Source organism: Macrobrachium nipponense, chromosome 49 (assembly GCF_015104395.2).
Source record: "Macrobrachium nipponense isolate FS-2020 chromosome 49, ASM1510439v2, whole genome shotgun sequence".
Classification (NCBI taxonomy): Eukaryota; Metazoa; Arthropoda; class Malacostraca; order Decapoda; family Palaemonidae; genus Macrobrachium; species Macrobrachium nipponense.
In genome coordinates, this window is record NC_087224.1 from 11178924 (window position 1) to 11194783 (window position 15860).

General features: G+C 40.6%; 1 protein-coding gene across 1 annotated transcript in view; it reads right to left on the reverse strand.

Moving 5' to 3' along the window:
* Positions 1-15860, reverse strand: part of LOC135205203 (sucrase-isomaltase, intestinal-like) — a 65288-nt gene that overhangs the window by 40516 nt on the left and 8912 nt on the right. The window contains 2 exon segments of the mRNA XM_064235565.1: positions 5196-5347; positions 5741-5845. Of these exon segments, the coding sequence (XP_064091635.1) occupies positions 5196-5347; positions 5741-5845 (257 nt within the window).

Here is a 15860-nt window from a genome sequence, read left to right on the forward strand (position 1 = left end):
AATAATTCTAGAGGCTGAAGTAGCTCCAGGACTCATGCAGAAGAGTGTGATCCTAGAAACGGCACACATAGTAAGAAAAGTGATGGACTCCTAAGGAGGCAGGATGCAACCCGGAACCCCACACTGTAAATACCACCCAGTCGAATTGGAGGACTGTGATAGAGCACAAAAAAAAAATAATAATGATAATAATAATAATAATAATAATAATAATAATAATAATAATAATAATAATAATAATAATAATAATAATAATAATAATAATAATAATTAATATTATTATTATTATTATTCTTATTATTATGATTAGGTATTATTATTAATAATAATAATAATAATAATAATAAGTTTTATTGAAAGATATTGCTGCATCAGCTGCATTCAACTTGTAAATAGTCTTCTCTATTTTTCTAACAATAGCTTTCTCTCTGCTACTACAACTGGCGAGTATTGCGCCGATATTACTCATCAGGAGGAGTCAATTTCGGGGATATTGCTTAAAATTTATTTATTTGTCACAGTACATGTACTATGACAAAAATAAATAAATTTTAAGCAATATCCCCGAAATTGACTGCTCCTGATGAGTAATATCGGCGCAATACTCGCCAGTTGTAGTAGCAGAGAGAAAGCTATTGTTAGAAAAATAGAGAAGACTATTTACAAGTGAATGCAGCTGATGCAGCAATATCTTTCAATAAAACTTGTTTGAAAGAGGGTCTCCTTCCAAAATAAATAACAATAATAATAATAATAATAATAATAATAATAATAAATATAAATAAATAAGATAATAATCAAAACAAAATCAGCAAAATTAAATAAATGTTTTATTGTTGAAATTTCTTCAGAATCAAGAGTACGAGAGAGAGAGAGAGAGAGAGAGAGAGAGAGAGAGAGAGAGAGAGAGAGAGAGAGAGTTGAATAATTAAATCTTGAAAATGTGACACGGGCAAACCACTGTAATTTGGTTAGAAAAGACTTTGCTTATGAAGGACGAGAGAGAGACAGAGATTACAATAATTAATCTTGAAAATATGGCACGGCCAAATCACTGTAAATTGGGGAGATAAAGCATTGCTAATAAAAGAGAGAGAGAGAGTGAGAGAGTAGAAAAATTACACTTTGAAGGGTGGAATTACAAAATCATTGTCCTTAAAAAAAAATTACTGAAGGTCCCGGCAACCGGAAATAGCCGAAGATATAACCTTGTGAACGTTTTCGTTTATCAAATCCGTTAGGACTGGTCCTTTACTCTAGAAACCTCAAGAGTTTGGCTAAACTAGATAATAATAATAATAATAATGATATTGAGCCAAGGACTTCATGAACACCCTTCTCTGAAACTATAATATCAAGTTATCTAAAACAAAAATGATAATAATAAAAAAGTAAAACATATTTCAAATTATCTAAAAAATAATAATAATAACATAATCGTCTTGTTAACCAGAAATACGAGGGATAGTGAACGTAGCCAAATAGTAATGTAACATAAAATATATCTTAAATAAAACCTAATTAATCTAGACTAAAAACAGCTATTATTTTATCTAGGATACATGGAAGAGCTTCAATTATTCGGCAGTATTGCCAAAAACAAAGCCTTTTGCGATACGGTCCAGTGGAATTCTGTAGCGAGAGTCACGGTACTTGAAAGAATGGCGACTAGCTGAAGGGAAATCCCTGACGGTAAGAATATTCAACCGACGCCACGGTTATTAAACCGATTACAAAGCGGAAATTTTATGAAGATCATGACTCGTGTGCCGTCCATGCTTGACGTGAGATACAGATATATAATTATATATATTTATTATATATATTTATATATATATATATATATATATATATATATGTGTGTCTTATACTATGTATTATATATTTACCTATAGATATATATATATATATATATATATATTATATATAATATATATATATATAAATATATATAGATATTAATGCGTAGAAAGAAGGACAGACGCGAAAACTTTTCCCAAAAAATGTCTCAGAAATTAGCGTTAAATATAAACAAGTAAAAAACGAAGCAATCGAGTTTCCTGTACAGCGTATAATGCTTTACGAAACTCTCAACCACGCCCCGTGAAAGTCTAAGCCACAAACCGGTGGTGGCCTATGTTGTTGATCCCTATATAGCGGTACATAGGCACGATCATGGCTAACTTAACCTTCAATCGAGAGCAGATAAGGCTCGCTCCCTCCCTAACTGGAAAATCATTACTCTGACTCAATCCGGATTCGAAAAGTTAAGTATATCTTAGTTTATATATATGTAAACGCTCCAATTATCGGGCATTCCCAAAGGGAATAATACCACGATATTTTTCACCCACTCGGATTGTGTTAGTTTGCTGAGGCTTGTTCGTCTGTCAATTTCTGTAACTATCACAAACGCCAAATGTCGTTCTAATTCATCAGTGAGTTTTGAAGAATCCTTCCTCCTCATTGGCATCCATTCCATCTCATGTTCCAGTTGACGTTTGGGGAAAATAGACTTCGTTGACAGACAAGACAGACAAACAGAGAAACCGGTTGGTGCTACTTTGGCGTGTGCTCTACGTATCACCTCCGAGGTACTAGTACTAAACATGGCGGATCCTCAATAGGACGCCATCTTTAGTACTAGCCCTTCGGGGATCAAAGACATCGTTTATCAATATAATTTGTCGGCCATACAATGTAGAAATGGGTTTATATACGTAATACTTTGATCCCCGAGGGCTTGTATTGAACCCGGCGTCCCATTGAGCTTCCACCACATTTAGTAATAGCACCGTGGGTGAAAGTCTGTCCCATTCCGTTATGGGAGGTAAATTCCCTTCCATTTTAGTTCTACGAAACTCGCCGAGAACCGAAATAGGAAAAGAACGTGTGAAATTTCCCCCTGAGTCAGCAAACCCCTGCATAGCCAGGTAGGTATATTACATCACTGACTCAGCGCATGCGTCAGACTTGAGGCATTCGCCTTACCTGAGCGCGTTGAAGAACGCCGTCCAAATTACTTAACCAAATGACTGAGTCATATACTTGGACATTCATAGGAGTTAGCTTGAAACGGGGCGCCATTTGAATCGAAACAGGCCTTAGGAATCTGTGAGAAGACAGAAACCCTTACAGCTCAGGCAGAGGAGACATTACGTAGAACTTTCGTTATACTTTAGTAGCTACCTATGCTCAGGGAAAACTAAAGTTGTTACCCAAGGTCCTTTGTATTACCAGTACCATCCCAACTTCCCCCGGGGCCAAATCCCGGTTGCTTTTGGGATAACTGTTCTGTAAATCCTGGTGCTTTGTACAAGTTTCCCGTGACTGCCAAAATAGTGAGTATGCTTGAGTACGTTTCCTGTTGGAAGTAGGATAAATTTGGCTTGCCAGGTCTTTTTGACCTGTGGATGGTAGACTTAGACTTAGCGTCGGTCTGACTGAGTACTTTTCTGTAAATTGTTTGATGAACAAACAATTAAATAAATAAATATGTAAATAGAAGAATTTTAGTTAACAAGTAAAGTGAATTCAACATTACTCTCTTAGTTACCTATTTAACGACCTGAAAATTTTAAAAAAATATAAATAATATGCCAAAATACCTTCATAGTCTTCTCTGCGATTCTTTGATTTCTTAGACCATAATCTTTATTCAATTTTAATAAGTGTTAAAATTAAGTATCTTGTATTAATTGCCCTTTTATCAATTACTATTAAGGTATGTTAGAGTAATACCACTTCTAAAGCTTTGTGGGCGTCTCTTTGTGACCCATCCTCTCATCCATTACAGTAAGGACATTAGATACTATACAGTACCTTTGAGTAATGATCACGGGTGCTAATATGTCAATCCCCGTAAGGGGTTCAGTGCCATCAATACACCTCACGGGGTACACTGTAGGCATTACTAAAAGTTCTCTGGAACGTCCCTTCGACCCTTAGCTGCAACCCCTTTCATTCCTTTTACTGTACCTCCATTCATATTACCTTTCCTCTTGCTATCCACCAGTTCATATTGCAACTGCTTCGAGGTTTTCCTCCTGTTACACCTTTCAAACCTACCCACTCAATTTCCCTTTCAGCGCTGAATGACCTCATAGGTCCCAGTGCTTGGCCTTTGGCCTTAATTCTATATATTCCATTGCATTCTCCATACTTGCTTTAATTCTAATTCCCGACGAGAGGCCAAGTGATGTTGCTGTTTGGTATTCACTAACGGTCACCCGTCCGGTTACTGATTACAGCCAACGTTGCTCAGTAAGATTAAACACCAGATTTCGCTTACACTTCAGTTTGGCTGTTTATTTTTTATTTATTTATTTCCTTCTGACATGGAGGATATGATCTTTACGAACTAATAGATACATAAATAAATGCATACGTGTATACTAAGGACACACTTTCACGCACATATCTGTAATATACATATACACTATATATATAATATATATATATATATATATATATATATATATATATATAAATATATATATAGATGCGTGTGTGTCACAGAGAGAGAGAGAGAAGAGAGAGAGAGAGAGAGAAAGTATTCTTGCACTACAAAACACAACGGTGTCAGCAGCAATGTTGAAAGTGATAAAATGTTTAGTATTCAGCTGAAGGTTTAGCAGAGACGGTGCTCCTAGTGAATGCACAATTAGAGATCAAATAGAAAGGCGCACTTCAACATTTTGTTCATTTCCAAAGAGTCTGGTCTACCCGCGGGCCCTAGGTTGTTCTCTCTCTCTCTCTCTCTCTCTCTCTCATTTTCCGCTGTCCTTTGCCCTGGGCAAGGCACGGACACAAGTCTGTCATCCCACTCACCCCATTGTCTAAATAAAACTGAAATGATAATTAAATCTTACAGGCATGGTATCCTAAGGTGTTAGTGCCCTCAGTGCACCTCACGCGATGAGCTGTATGCATTACTAAGGGTCTTTGCGGCGTGCCTTCAACCCCTTTCATTACTTTTACGGAACTCCCAGCTATTCATCCCTTTTTTAAACAATATTTCATGGTGCAACTGCGAGATTTTCCTCCTGTCACACCTTCCAAACGTACCTACTCCCGATTTCCTTTCTAGTGCTGAGTGACCTCATAGGTCCTAGTGCTTGGCCTTCGGCCTAAACTTTACTATATTCCACCCTACAGTAGTATACCCAACACCGTCAGTAACCTCTTGAACTTACAGCGTGTTTCCGTTGGAGTTTCTGGTGACGCCGAATTCGAGTGGCTGTCCATCCTCGGAGACAGTCACAGAATACAGTTGTTGAGGATCGGGTGTTTCAGGTACATTGACAGGCACAGGAACTTCGTACCTTTCATTGTCAGCGTCGTAGATCTGATGGTAAATAATTACAATCCTTCACAGAAAAGCAAGGCTTTCAAGAGACTCTTGGCTTTTGGTCAATAATTTAGAGCTTTTGAAAGCTTGAGCTTGTTTCGTTTGGTGCTAAAATGTGATGGTTTCTTAAGCTCGACTGAATTTTTTAAAGATATAAATATAAATTTGAACATGCATTTCCGGCTTGAATGTTTCATTTCAAAAATAAAATTCAACACAACAGTAAAATAACATACAAACATTTATATCCAAGTACACTGAAGTATTTCACATGGCCTCTGAATAAATTGTCAGTTCATTCTACTGCATTGATTGCTATATGCATTGTCTGATAATTCAACTACTCTTCTTTTGTAAGTCGATTTCATCAACATTCTACATTTCCCTAACCTTGATCTGGAGGTGGTAGTCCTCATGATGTATAACTTCGAAAACCAGGTTGGTAATATCTCCTCCGAACATTGTAACACTGGCATCTGCCTTCTGGAGAGATACCTGGAAAAAGAAAGATAGAAAACACGCTTACACTTATTATCCTGCTTGGAAAATCTTCGTTTTTTAAATTTGTCCATAGGAGGTTAGGTGAAAAACGATGGTTAGGTTGGTAATAATGAAAATAACAGTCGTGAACTTATGAACGCGGCCGTAATATTTAAAAAAAAAAAATGAACCATCAGTGACCGTTGTTGAGTTTATGAACACGACCACGTTCTTTTTTATATAAAGAACATGGGATGAAGGACAAACTAAAACATTCGTGTTGTGTAGCAATTTATGAGCAATATGAGAGCGAAAGTCTTCCTAACACACTTGTATATTGCGTCAGGGGAAATAACTAAGACACTTTCGCGCAACCTAAAGACGAAGAATGCATCGAGGAGTATTTTCTTCGTCACTTTTATATTAAAGATTTTTTATTTGCTCCCCACGTCACCCCGCAGTGTCTCAGATTCCTCCGAGAAGAAGAGGAGTTGGGTACGAAACTTTTCAAAGGAGGGCGAAGTTCCGCCGACGTCAGTGGTGGAAGCATGAAAGGAATCCCCCAAAAAGAAGTGGGTCATATCTGCTGTGAAAAGATATTCGCGAGGATAGGACAGTGCTGGTGGTGATTCGGTAAGCCGGGGGTCATTTTGCATTCCGGAAGACTGTAAGAGTCTAAAGAAGGATCGTTCTTCGGGTCTCAGAAACGGATCGAGCCTACCTTGATAACCATAATGGCTAACTGTCATCACTTACACCTTCCAAGGATCGTCAAGGTATAAGTATCGATGTTCCAGAAATTTCAAATATGGCAGTTAACGCAATTGGTTTTGTAATTTTGTGTGATAGTGTACAACGCTCGTCAATTTCAATCTTAAACAGATTTGTTTTATTTTTCATTTTTAAAACACCGGGTAACTTGCAGTTAAGATAGATAAAATGGGAATTTTCTAAATTTTGTATTCATTTTGGTAGAAAAGTATTGCAGGTAACCAAACGTAGATTAACCTATGGTAACTTAATTTATACCACTGGCATCATGCAAGGCTAAGGGTAGACAATATTATGGGCTATTTTCGCAAAAGTACCGAGTAATTTTAGAGAATTTGTGGACATTAACAGTTTGTTAGGAATAAGTGCGTAGAATAATAAGTTGTATCCTTCTGGCCAAATGTATTTGAATCCATGGACCCTTGACAGATGAGTGGTATTCCTAGCCAGGATTAAATGTCCTCATTTGTCGAATTCAATCAAATAATGACTGATTGTTCACGGTCAAATTTAGTGTAGAATGTCAGGTTAGAGAGTGACAGTTCAGAAAATAAGTTAAAAATAAGGCAAAATAGAAAATCACTCTAACTCCGTTAGTAAATAGGCCTATGGTTCGACCAGAGGCAAACTGGTCCTGGAATTTGGCCTAGCATAGATTAAGCATGGTAGATATATATGACACTATTTCGTCATCAAATACTCCCCTTTAATTTTTCCGAATGCTTATTTCGTTTCTTATGCATTTCTGACAAAAATTGTTGGTGAAAACTACTCCATTTGTTCCCCATCCCCATTAGGCTAATGTAACAACTGACGCAGGTGGCACACACAAATTTTAGGGTGTAGCAAATTAAAAATCTGAGTGAATTACACCAATTTAAAGGTAAAATTGGTTTGACATATATATATATATATATATATATATATATATATATATATATATATGTGTGTGTGTGTGTGTGTGTGTGTGTGTGTATGTGTGTGTGTGTGATGTGTGTGTGTGTGTGTGTGTGTGTGTGTGTGATTGTTACAGTTAATATGTATAATCAGTTGATATGTATATTTCCTGAAAAAAAAACAGTTAATACATATTACCTTATGTTTTCACACAGGGAATATACATAATACCTAAAGATTTCAGTTATTCTACATATTACCTGAAATTTTCAGGCGTTTTTTATACTTATTCCTTAAACTGAAAAATTGAAGGGGTGTAGTGAAAATATGACAATACAATATGAAAAATAAAATACGATAATAAAAGTGACATTTCTGAAATACGATAACTCTTGAGTGCTAATTACTAATTACTTACTCTCCAATAGGCCTATTAACAATATGACTATTGAGTTACTGCCCTTTGTCACGTCTTCTTTGTTTATGTATTTCTCTTTGTTTCAGTGTGGCTTGTGTCCTTGGTAGTGAAAACTTCTAAGTCTCTGATTGTAAAATGGATTCTGAAGCCAGAAGGGAGCAACATTTTGTGGAAGAACTAAAAAAGTGGCATAGCAAATACAAAAGAGTGCTAATTACACGTGATGAATATTTTGAAACAGTAAATGAATTAATTACCAGCCAGGAGACGAAAGTCAAAAGCCAGCGCCAGTACTATCTAATAAAAAAATAAAAAATATATGAGCTGCTGAACTGTGGTGACACTCAAAAACTGATAAGAAAACGCAAAGATGAAACATCTGAACCATTTCTCCACTGTCACTACGTCGTAATTGGGTCTTTAAGGAGAGAAAAAGAGCGATGGAAGAAGCCCAGGAACTACAAGCCCAGAAAATGGGGAAAAGGAATCGACGAGCAAATGTTGGTGACAATGTCACTGTTCCAATCCCTAATGTTGATCGAAGAAGAACTGATCCTACAAATTTGATTGGAGTCGTTGTTGAAAGAGATTCACAAGAGCTGTACAAAATTGCAAGCAAAAGTGATGTGCTAGACGGAAAATTTAGTAATCAATTTGACATTTGCGGGTACGCTCTATACTCCATTGAAGATATGGATATGCAAACGACGCTCCCAGTGAGAAAAGCAGTCCAGGAGGTTTCTACTTGCGGAGGTCAAGGTTTTGTGAAATAGTTGTAACGGAACAAGATGATGTCAGACAAAAAGATACAAATGATTTAAATCACAGCTGAAATGTAACTCAAGATATTCTAAACTGCCACGTAACAACAAAGCGTAACAAATGTCACTTTAATATTGTCTTGGATTTTTACATATGTTTTACGAATAAAGATGTGTTGGAAATAAATGAATATGAAGAGTTATTGTATTTTATTTTTCATATTGTATTGTCATATTTTCACTTCACCCCTTCAATTTTCACTTTAGGGAATAAGTATAAAAAAAGCCTCCAAATTTCAGGTAATATGTATAATAACTGAAATTTTTAGGTATTATGTATATTCCCTAAGTGAAACGGGTAATATATATTAACCTTTTTTTTCAGGGAATATACATATTAACTGATTATACATATTAACTGTAATTAACCTTTTTTTTCAGGGAATATACATAACTGATTATACATATTAACTGTAATATATATATATATATATATATATATATATATATATATATATATATATATATATTTAAATATATATAGTATATATATATAATGTGTGTGCGTCAAACCAATTTCACCTATAAATTGGTGTAATTCACTCAGATTTTTAGTTTGCTACACCCTAAAATTACTGTGTCCAAAAATGAAAATGTGCTCATATTAATTATAGCAATAATTGTTAACCTAACAACTCGTGCATTTAAGGATGCTTTGGCCTAACTGACCAGAGAAGTGGTTGCTGGGACCCGTACCTTTTAACCTTAAATAAGAAGTAAGGCAGTAGTCTTAACAGGGTTTCAATCTGATATCACCAAAGATGGCGTGACCTATCATTAACCAAGTCCAAAAAGTGTGGTAGAAGCATTTACAAGGTTGCAACCTAACCTGACTCAAGATGACGTGGTATTTGGCCAGCGGGGATTGACAAAGCTTCTTGAACCCACCATTAACCTTGGTCAAAAGGTGTTAGTACCTAGTGTGGTAAAAATAAACCTGTTTCATATTAGTGGTCTCTATAGCTTTTGTTAACTTTTGTGGTTCCTTGGTGACGTGTCTCGTATTACAGCTGTAGACTCGCTAGATTATGGTACAATGCTTGATTCTTTGTATATGTTACTTATGATGCCCCTTTGTATGTCATATGCTTTGTGTATATTCTTGGTTATACTGTCTTTCATGAGGAGTGTGATTTATGTACCTTCTTAGTACTGCTGTAGTGGAATTGTTTACTGAATAAAACCTTGATTCTGGTTACACCGGGTTTACTTCAATTTATTCAGTAAAACAATTCAATCGCCATGGAACGACTTCTACGCCCACCCCGGTTCGAGGTGGACCCTGACTCTGCCCAGGCCGCCAAGGAGTGGACACACTGGCTGAGGACATTTACAAACTTCGTTCAAGCAGTGCAGCTGACTACCCCTACGCTTGACAAACTGGTTCTTCTCACTAACTATGTGGCTCCTAGTGTGTATGACTTTATTTCTGAGTGTGAGACTTATGAGAAGGCTGAAGAGGTTCTGACATCTTTGTACGTGAAACCAAAGAATGAAATATTTGCCAGACATTTACTTGCCACTCGCAGGCAAAACTCAGGTGAGTCCCTGGATCAGTTCCTGCAGGCACTGAAGCTACTTACTAAGGACTGCCAATTCTAAGGTGTAACTGCGGAGGAAGCGTGTGACAGTTATGTTAGGGATGCCTTCATTAATGGTTTGGTCTCGTGTGCAATACGCCAGCGTCTGTTGGAGAATAGGACACTGAACCTAAATACTGCTTATGAACAGGCCCGCACCTCTGGAAATGCCCAGAAGCATTCAGCCTCCTACTCTTCAGCAGAACCTGTCAATGCTGCTGTGTCAGCAGTGAGTCAAGAGGAGGAATCATCTAGTGCTGAAAATAACAGTGAGTCTGTTTCTGCTGCTACTTCTGGTGCTCGATGTTTTTTTTGTGGGAACAACCGGCATCCACGGACTCAGTGTCCTGCTAAAGTCGCAGTGTGTTTGAAATGTAAGAAGCAAGGGCATTATGCTAGGGTGTGCCGCTCTGTGAAACAGGTGAGTGGCTCTTCTAGCCCAAAACATTCTGCAGCAATGCTAGCTTCAATAGTGGGGGCCTCCCCTAAGTGTCTTGAAAAATCCATAACACCTCTCAAGCTTAATGGTAGCTCTGTCAGTGCCCTTATTGATACTGGGAGTTCAGACAGCTTTGTGTGTCATGATGTAGTGGACCTAAACAAACTAACTATGTCTCCAGAGCATGGAAAAGTCTCTATGGTTGATGAATCCCTGTCCTCAAACATCTTAGGTCTGTGCACTGTGGACTTGGAGTTGCAAGGAGAGACTTATCACGGTGTTGAACTCAAGGTGTTACAAAGCTTATGTAGTGATGTGATACTAGGGCATGACTTCCTGAGGAAACATTCTGGTCTGGAAATGGATTTTGGAGGAGAAAAACCTCCCTTGAAGATATGTTCACTAGGTGTTGTTAAGGTGACCTCCTTTCCTTTTCAAGAACCTGACACCAGATTGTAAACCAGTGGCTAATAAGTCAAGATTATACTCCTTGAGTGACAAGAAGTTCATTGAAGCCGAGACTGAGCGTATGATGTCGGAAGGAATAATAAGGCCTAGTAATTCTCCTTGGAGGGCTCAAGTGCTGGTGACATCAGGGGAGAATCAGAAAAGGAGGATGGTTATAGATTACTCTCGTACCATAAACAGGTTCACTGAGCTTGATGCCTACCCCCTGCCAAATATCGACGAGATGGTGAACAACATTGCACGGTACAAGGTGTTCAGTACCTTAGATCTGAAAAGTGCTTACCATCAGGTTGCAATAAGAGAAGAAGAGAGACCGTACACTGCATTTGAAGCTGGGGGCAAACTTTATGAGTTCAGTCGCATTCCATTTGGAGTGAAAAATGGAGTAGCAGCTTTTCAACGTGTGCTTGACGAAATCCTTAAGAAAGAAAAAGTAAGTGGTACTTTTGCTTATGTTGACAATGTTACTGTGTGTGTGGTGAGACAGAGGAGGAGCATGACCAGAATTTACGGAGGTTTTTGAAGGTGGCTGAGGAGTACAATCTCACTCTAAACCACAACAAGTGTGACTTCAAAGTCAGATCCATTAAATTACTTGGGTATTCGTAATGGATGGGGAAATCAAACCCGATCCGGAACACTTGCAACCACTGTGGAATCTTTCACCCCCTAAAGATGCAGCTTCTCTTCACATGACCATGGGATTGCTTGCACATTACTCAAGATGGATACCTAAATTTTCAGAGAAAATCCGCCCTCTCACACAAGCCAATGGTTTTCCTCTGTCCACTGAAGCACTGCTAGCTCTCGGGAACTTGAAGAAAGACATTGCTAGTGCGGTGGTAACGGCCATTGATCCCTCCTCTCTTTTCACTGTGGAAACGGACGCCTTTGATCATGCGATAGCAGCTACTCTGACCCAGAATGATCGCCCAGTGGCTTTCTTTTCCCGCACTCTCACTCGCAGTGAACAAGGACATTCCTCAGTGGAAAAGGAAGCTTATGAAATGCATAGGGGATGGCATTGAGGAAGTGGAGGACACTACTTAATTGGACACCACTTCAAGCTCATCACTGACCAACGTAGTGTAAGTTTATGTTTGACTCTAAATCAAACAGTAAAATAAAGAATGACAAAATAGCGAGGTGGCGAGTTGAAACTCTCAGTGTTCACTATGACATAGTATACCGTCCAGGAACAGAAAACATACCAGCTGATGCTCTCTCCCGCATCTGTGGTGCCACTACTTCTGATAAACTCCAAGAACTTCATGAAATCCTATGTCCACCTGGGATATCTCGCATGATGCATTTTGTCCGGGGGCGGAATCTACCTTACTCGGTAGAAGAAGTGAGGAAAATTACCACCTCTTGCAAGTGTGTTTAGAGCTCAAACCTCGATTCATCAAATCCCTCGGGACAACTGATCAAAGCAACCCAGCCTTTCGAGAGGTTGAACTTAGATTTCAAAGGCCAGTTCCCTCTCAATCTAGAAACAAGTACCTCCACACTGTTGTGGATGAATTTTCAAGGTTCCCGTTTGTTTTCCCTTGTGCAGATATGACCACTAGAACTGTCATCAGTTGTTATGTCTGAAGAGCTGAAGGATTTCCTGATGAAGAAAGGTGTTGCTACCAGTCGCACTACACCTTATAACCCTAAAGGGAATGGTCACGCTGAAAAATATAACGGAGTTATATGGAAAACTCTGACATTAGCCCTTAAGACATGGAACCTCGATGTGTCTCAGTGGGAAACTGTTCTCCCAGATGCTCTCCATTGTATACGCTCCTTGTTGTGCACTTCCACGAACTGTACTCCTCATGAGCGCCTTTTCCTGCATAGCAGAAGGTCCACCACCGGCCAATCGTTGCCTACTTGGCTCATCCAAGGAGGGCCTGCTCTCCTGAGACGCCATGTAAGATACAGCAAGAACGACCCCTTAGTGGATGAGGTTGAAATAGTAGAGGCGAACCCTAAGTATGCTCATGTGAAGCTTCCAGATGGTAGGGTGACTACGGTTTCATTAAGACATCTTGCTCCTATGGCTACTGACAACCGTTAAAGTACAGATGCTGGGGTTCCTGTATCTCAGTCCGAGGTTCCTGAGGAATTGTCAGTTGCAAATGCTCCTCAGGAGATTGCACGCGGTCTCTCCCATGTGGATATTGCTTCTCAGCATGACTCTCTTCAGGAATCCCGCACAGTCCCTCAACAGGTAGCCTCACCTCCTCCACTTCGAAGGTCAGAGAGAGTGAGGCAACCTCCAAAGTACCTTCAGGATTACTCCAAGTGAACTTAACTGAGAAGGGAAGAATGTGGTAAAAATAAACCTGTTTCATATTAGTGGTCTCTATAGCTTTTGTTTACTTTTATGGTTCCTTGGTGACGTGTCTCGTATTACAGCTGTAGACTCTTTGTATATGTTACTTATGATGCCCCTTTGTATGTTATATGCTTTGTGTATATTCTTGGTTATACTGTCTTTCATGAGGAGTGTGATTTATGTACCTTCTTAGTTAACTCAAGTGTTTATTTATGTTTATGTCTGTGTTCAACAACGTGTTTTTTTATTTGCAGTGTACTACTGTAGTGGAATTGTTTACTGAATAAAACCTTGATTCTGGTTACACCGGGTTTACTTAACCTAGTACTACAAAACGCCACCTAACCTAACCTAGCCTAAGATGACTGTTACCTTGTCTAGTGGGGGTTGACAAAGCTTCCCTTGGACCCAGCAGTAACCTCAAGCAAAATGAGTGGCAGCAGTTTTTTACAGGTGTAAGGACAACGCTTATTCATAATTTTCTCTGTACATAATTCATCATTCGCGTTGTTCTTACTTCCCCCTGAGAGAGCATTCAGCGGGCTTTCCGTCAGTGTATAAAGCTTGTATAACCACATATTGTGTACTTTTATATTTTGTATTTTATGTCTCTAAAGAAACACAAATCGGGTCTCGCCGACCCACTTTTACTCTCTCGCGGGTCGGTGACCACATTTCCGTCCGCATGCTGTATATTTATATTTCCCTTGACTGTAATAAAAATCAGTACACTTCTACCTGCCTCTTTGTCCACCTCTCACAACGGTGGGACCTCCCGGTTTGGACGGTGACCCAAGCGGTTTTGGCTCAGCCATTAAGGGACTCACTACCGCCGCTCACCTTCAGAGATCTTTAACGGACTCATACGGCGCCTCAGTATAGATCTCTGAAAGCTCCTACCGTGGAAATAACCAACGCCTCTAACGGACTAAATACGGCATACCTGCCCAAGGTGTGTTCACAGGCGTTTCCTCAAACGGTTTGGCCCGCCATTCACGACTCTGTCGACCGTTTTTGTGAGAGAGGACAATGGGCGCAAACAGTATCCGTCGCGGGAAACCTCGCGGGAAACCCGGGCCTCCCCCGCCCCAGCGACGGACTCTGACACAGCGGCCGCTCAAGCTGTCAAATTGCCCCCCTTCACAACGGCTGACCCGTCTTCCTGGTTCTTCCGAGCCGAAGGGCAATTCCGGATCGCGGGACTCACAAACAAGTGCTGCAGGCTGACCTCGTCGCAGAGGCCTCTCCCGACAGAGGTGCTCGGCCGAATATCTAACTGGCTGACCGGTCGAGCACGAATCGGACTTGTCACGCTCGACGAGATAAAAGAAAGGCTCTTGACAGCCTATTCCGTGCCTATCGCTGAAAGGGCCGCCCGCGCCCGTCGACCTAGTCGCGAACCCCATGCGCGGCGCCGACACCCAAGATGCCTGGGACACTGTGATGGGCCTCGTCCGTCTGCCCGAAATAGGCCCCGACGGAAAAAAGGTAGAGATCAGCCTGAGCCGCGAAATATTCCTGCGGCAACTCGAGCCGGACGTCCGAAAGCAGCTGACGACGCGCACACCCATAGAGGACGACGAACTACTAGAGAAGGCAAAGAAGCTGACGTTGTCAAACAATGCCGCGAAGCTCGCCGCCCCCCCCCGATCCTCCGTGTGCCTGGCCGCAGAGAAGGAAGAAGACGACGACGGACCCAACGCAAGAGATCGGCGCCGTATCCCAAGGGAAGTCCTCCCACACGCAGCGAGGTGAAAACTCCTGGTGCCGCTTCCACCGGAGGTTCGGGAGATTCGCCAGGAGGTGCGAAAGCCCTTGCACCTTCCAACAGTCAAAAAACGACGACGGCAAACAAAACCAAGGCCGCCCGTGGCAACGGCCGCGTCGGAACTACACACCGTAGGGTTCTACGTCCGCGACGCGATCTCCGGCCGGAGGATGTTGGTGGATACGGGGGCAATGCACTCGATATTCCCGCCGTCAGGAAAAGACCGTAGCCGCGAGCCCGACAAAACAAACTCCCTCGTCGCCGCAAACGGGACCCCCATCCGTTCCTACGGCACGAAGCCCCTCGAGATATCCATCTTGGGGCGAAACTACGTCTGGGAATTCACAATCGCGGACGTCAGGATCCCGCTACTGGGGGCAGACTTCCTGGCGCAGAACGGCCTCCTGGTGGACGTGGCCGCAAACGCCTCCTCGACATGGGGACATGCCTTTCCCTTCCACTAGCAGCAGGCCCGGGCGCCCCTACAATTTGTACCATCGCCCCCCACAAATACGGCAACCTCCTGCAGGAGTTTCCCGAAG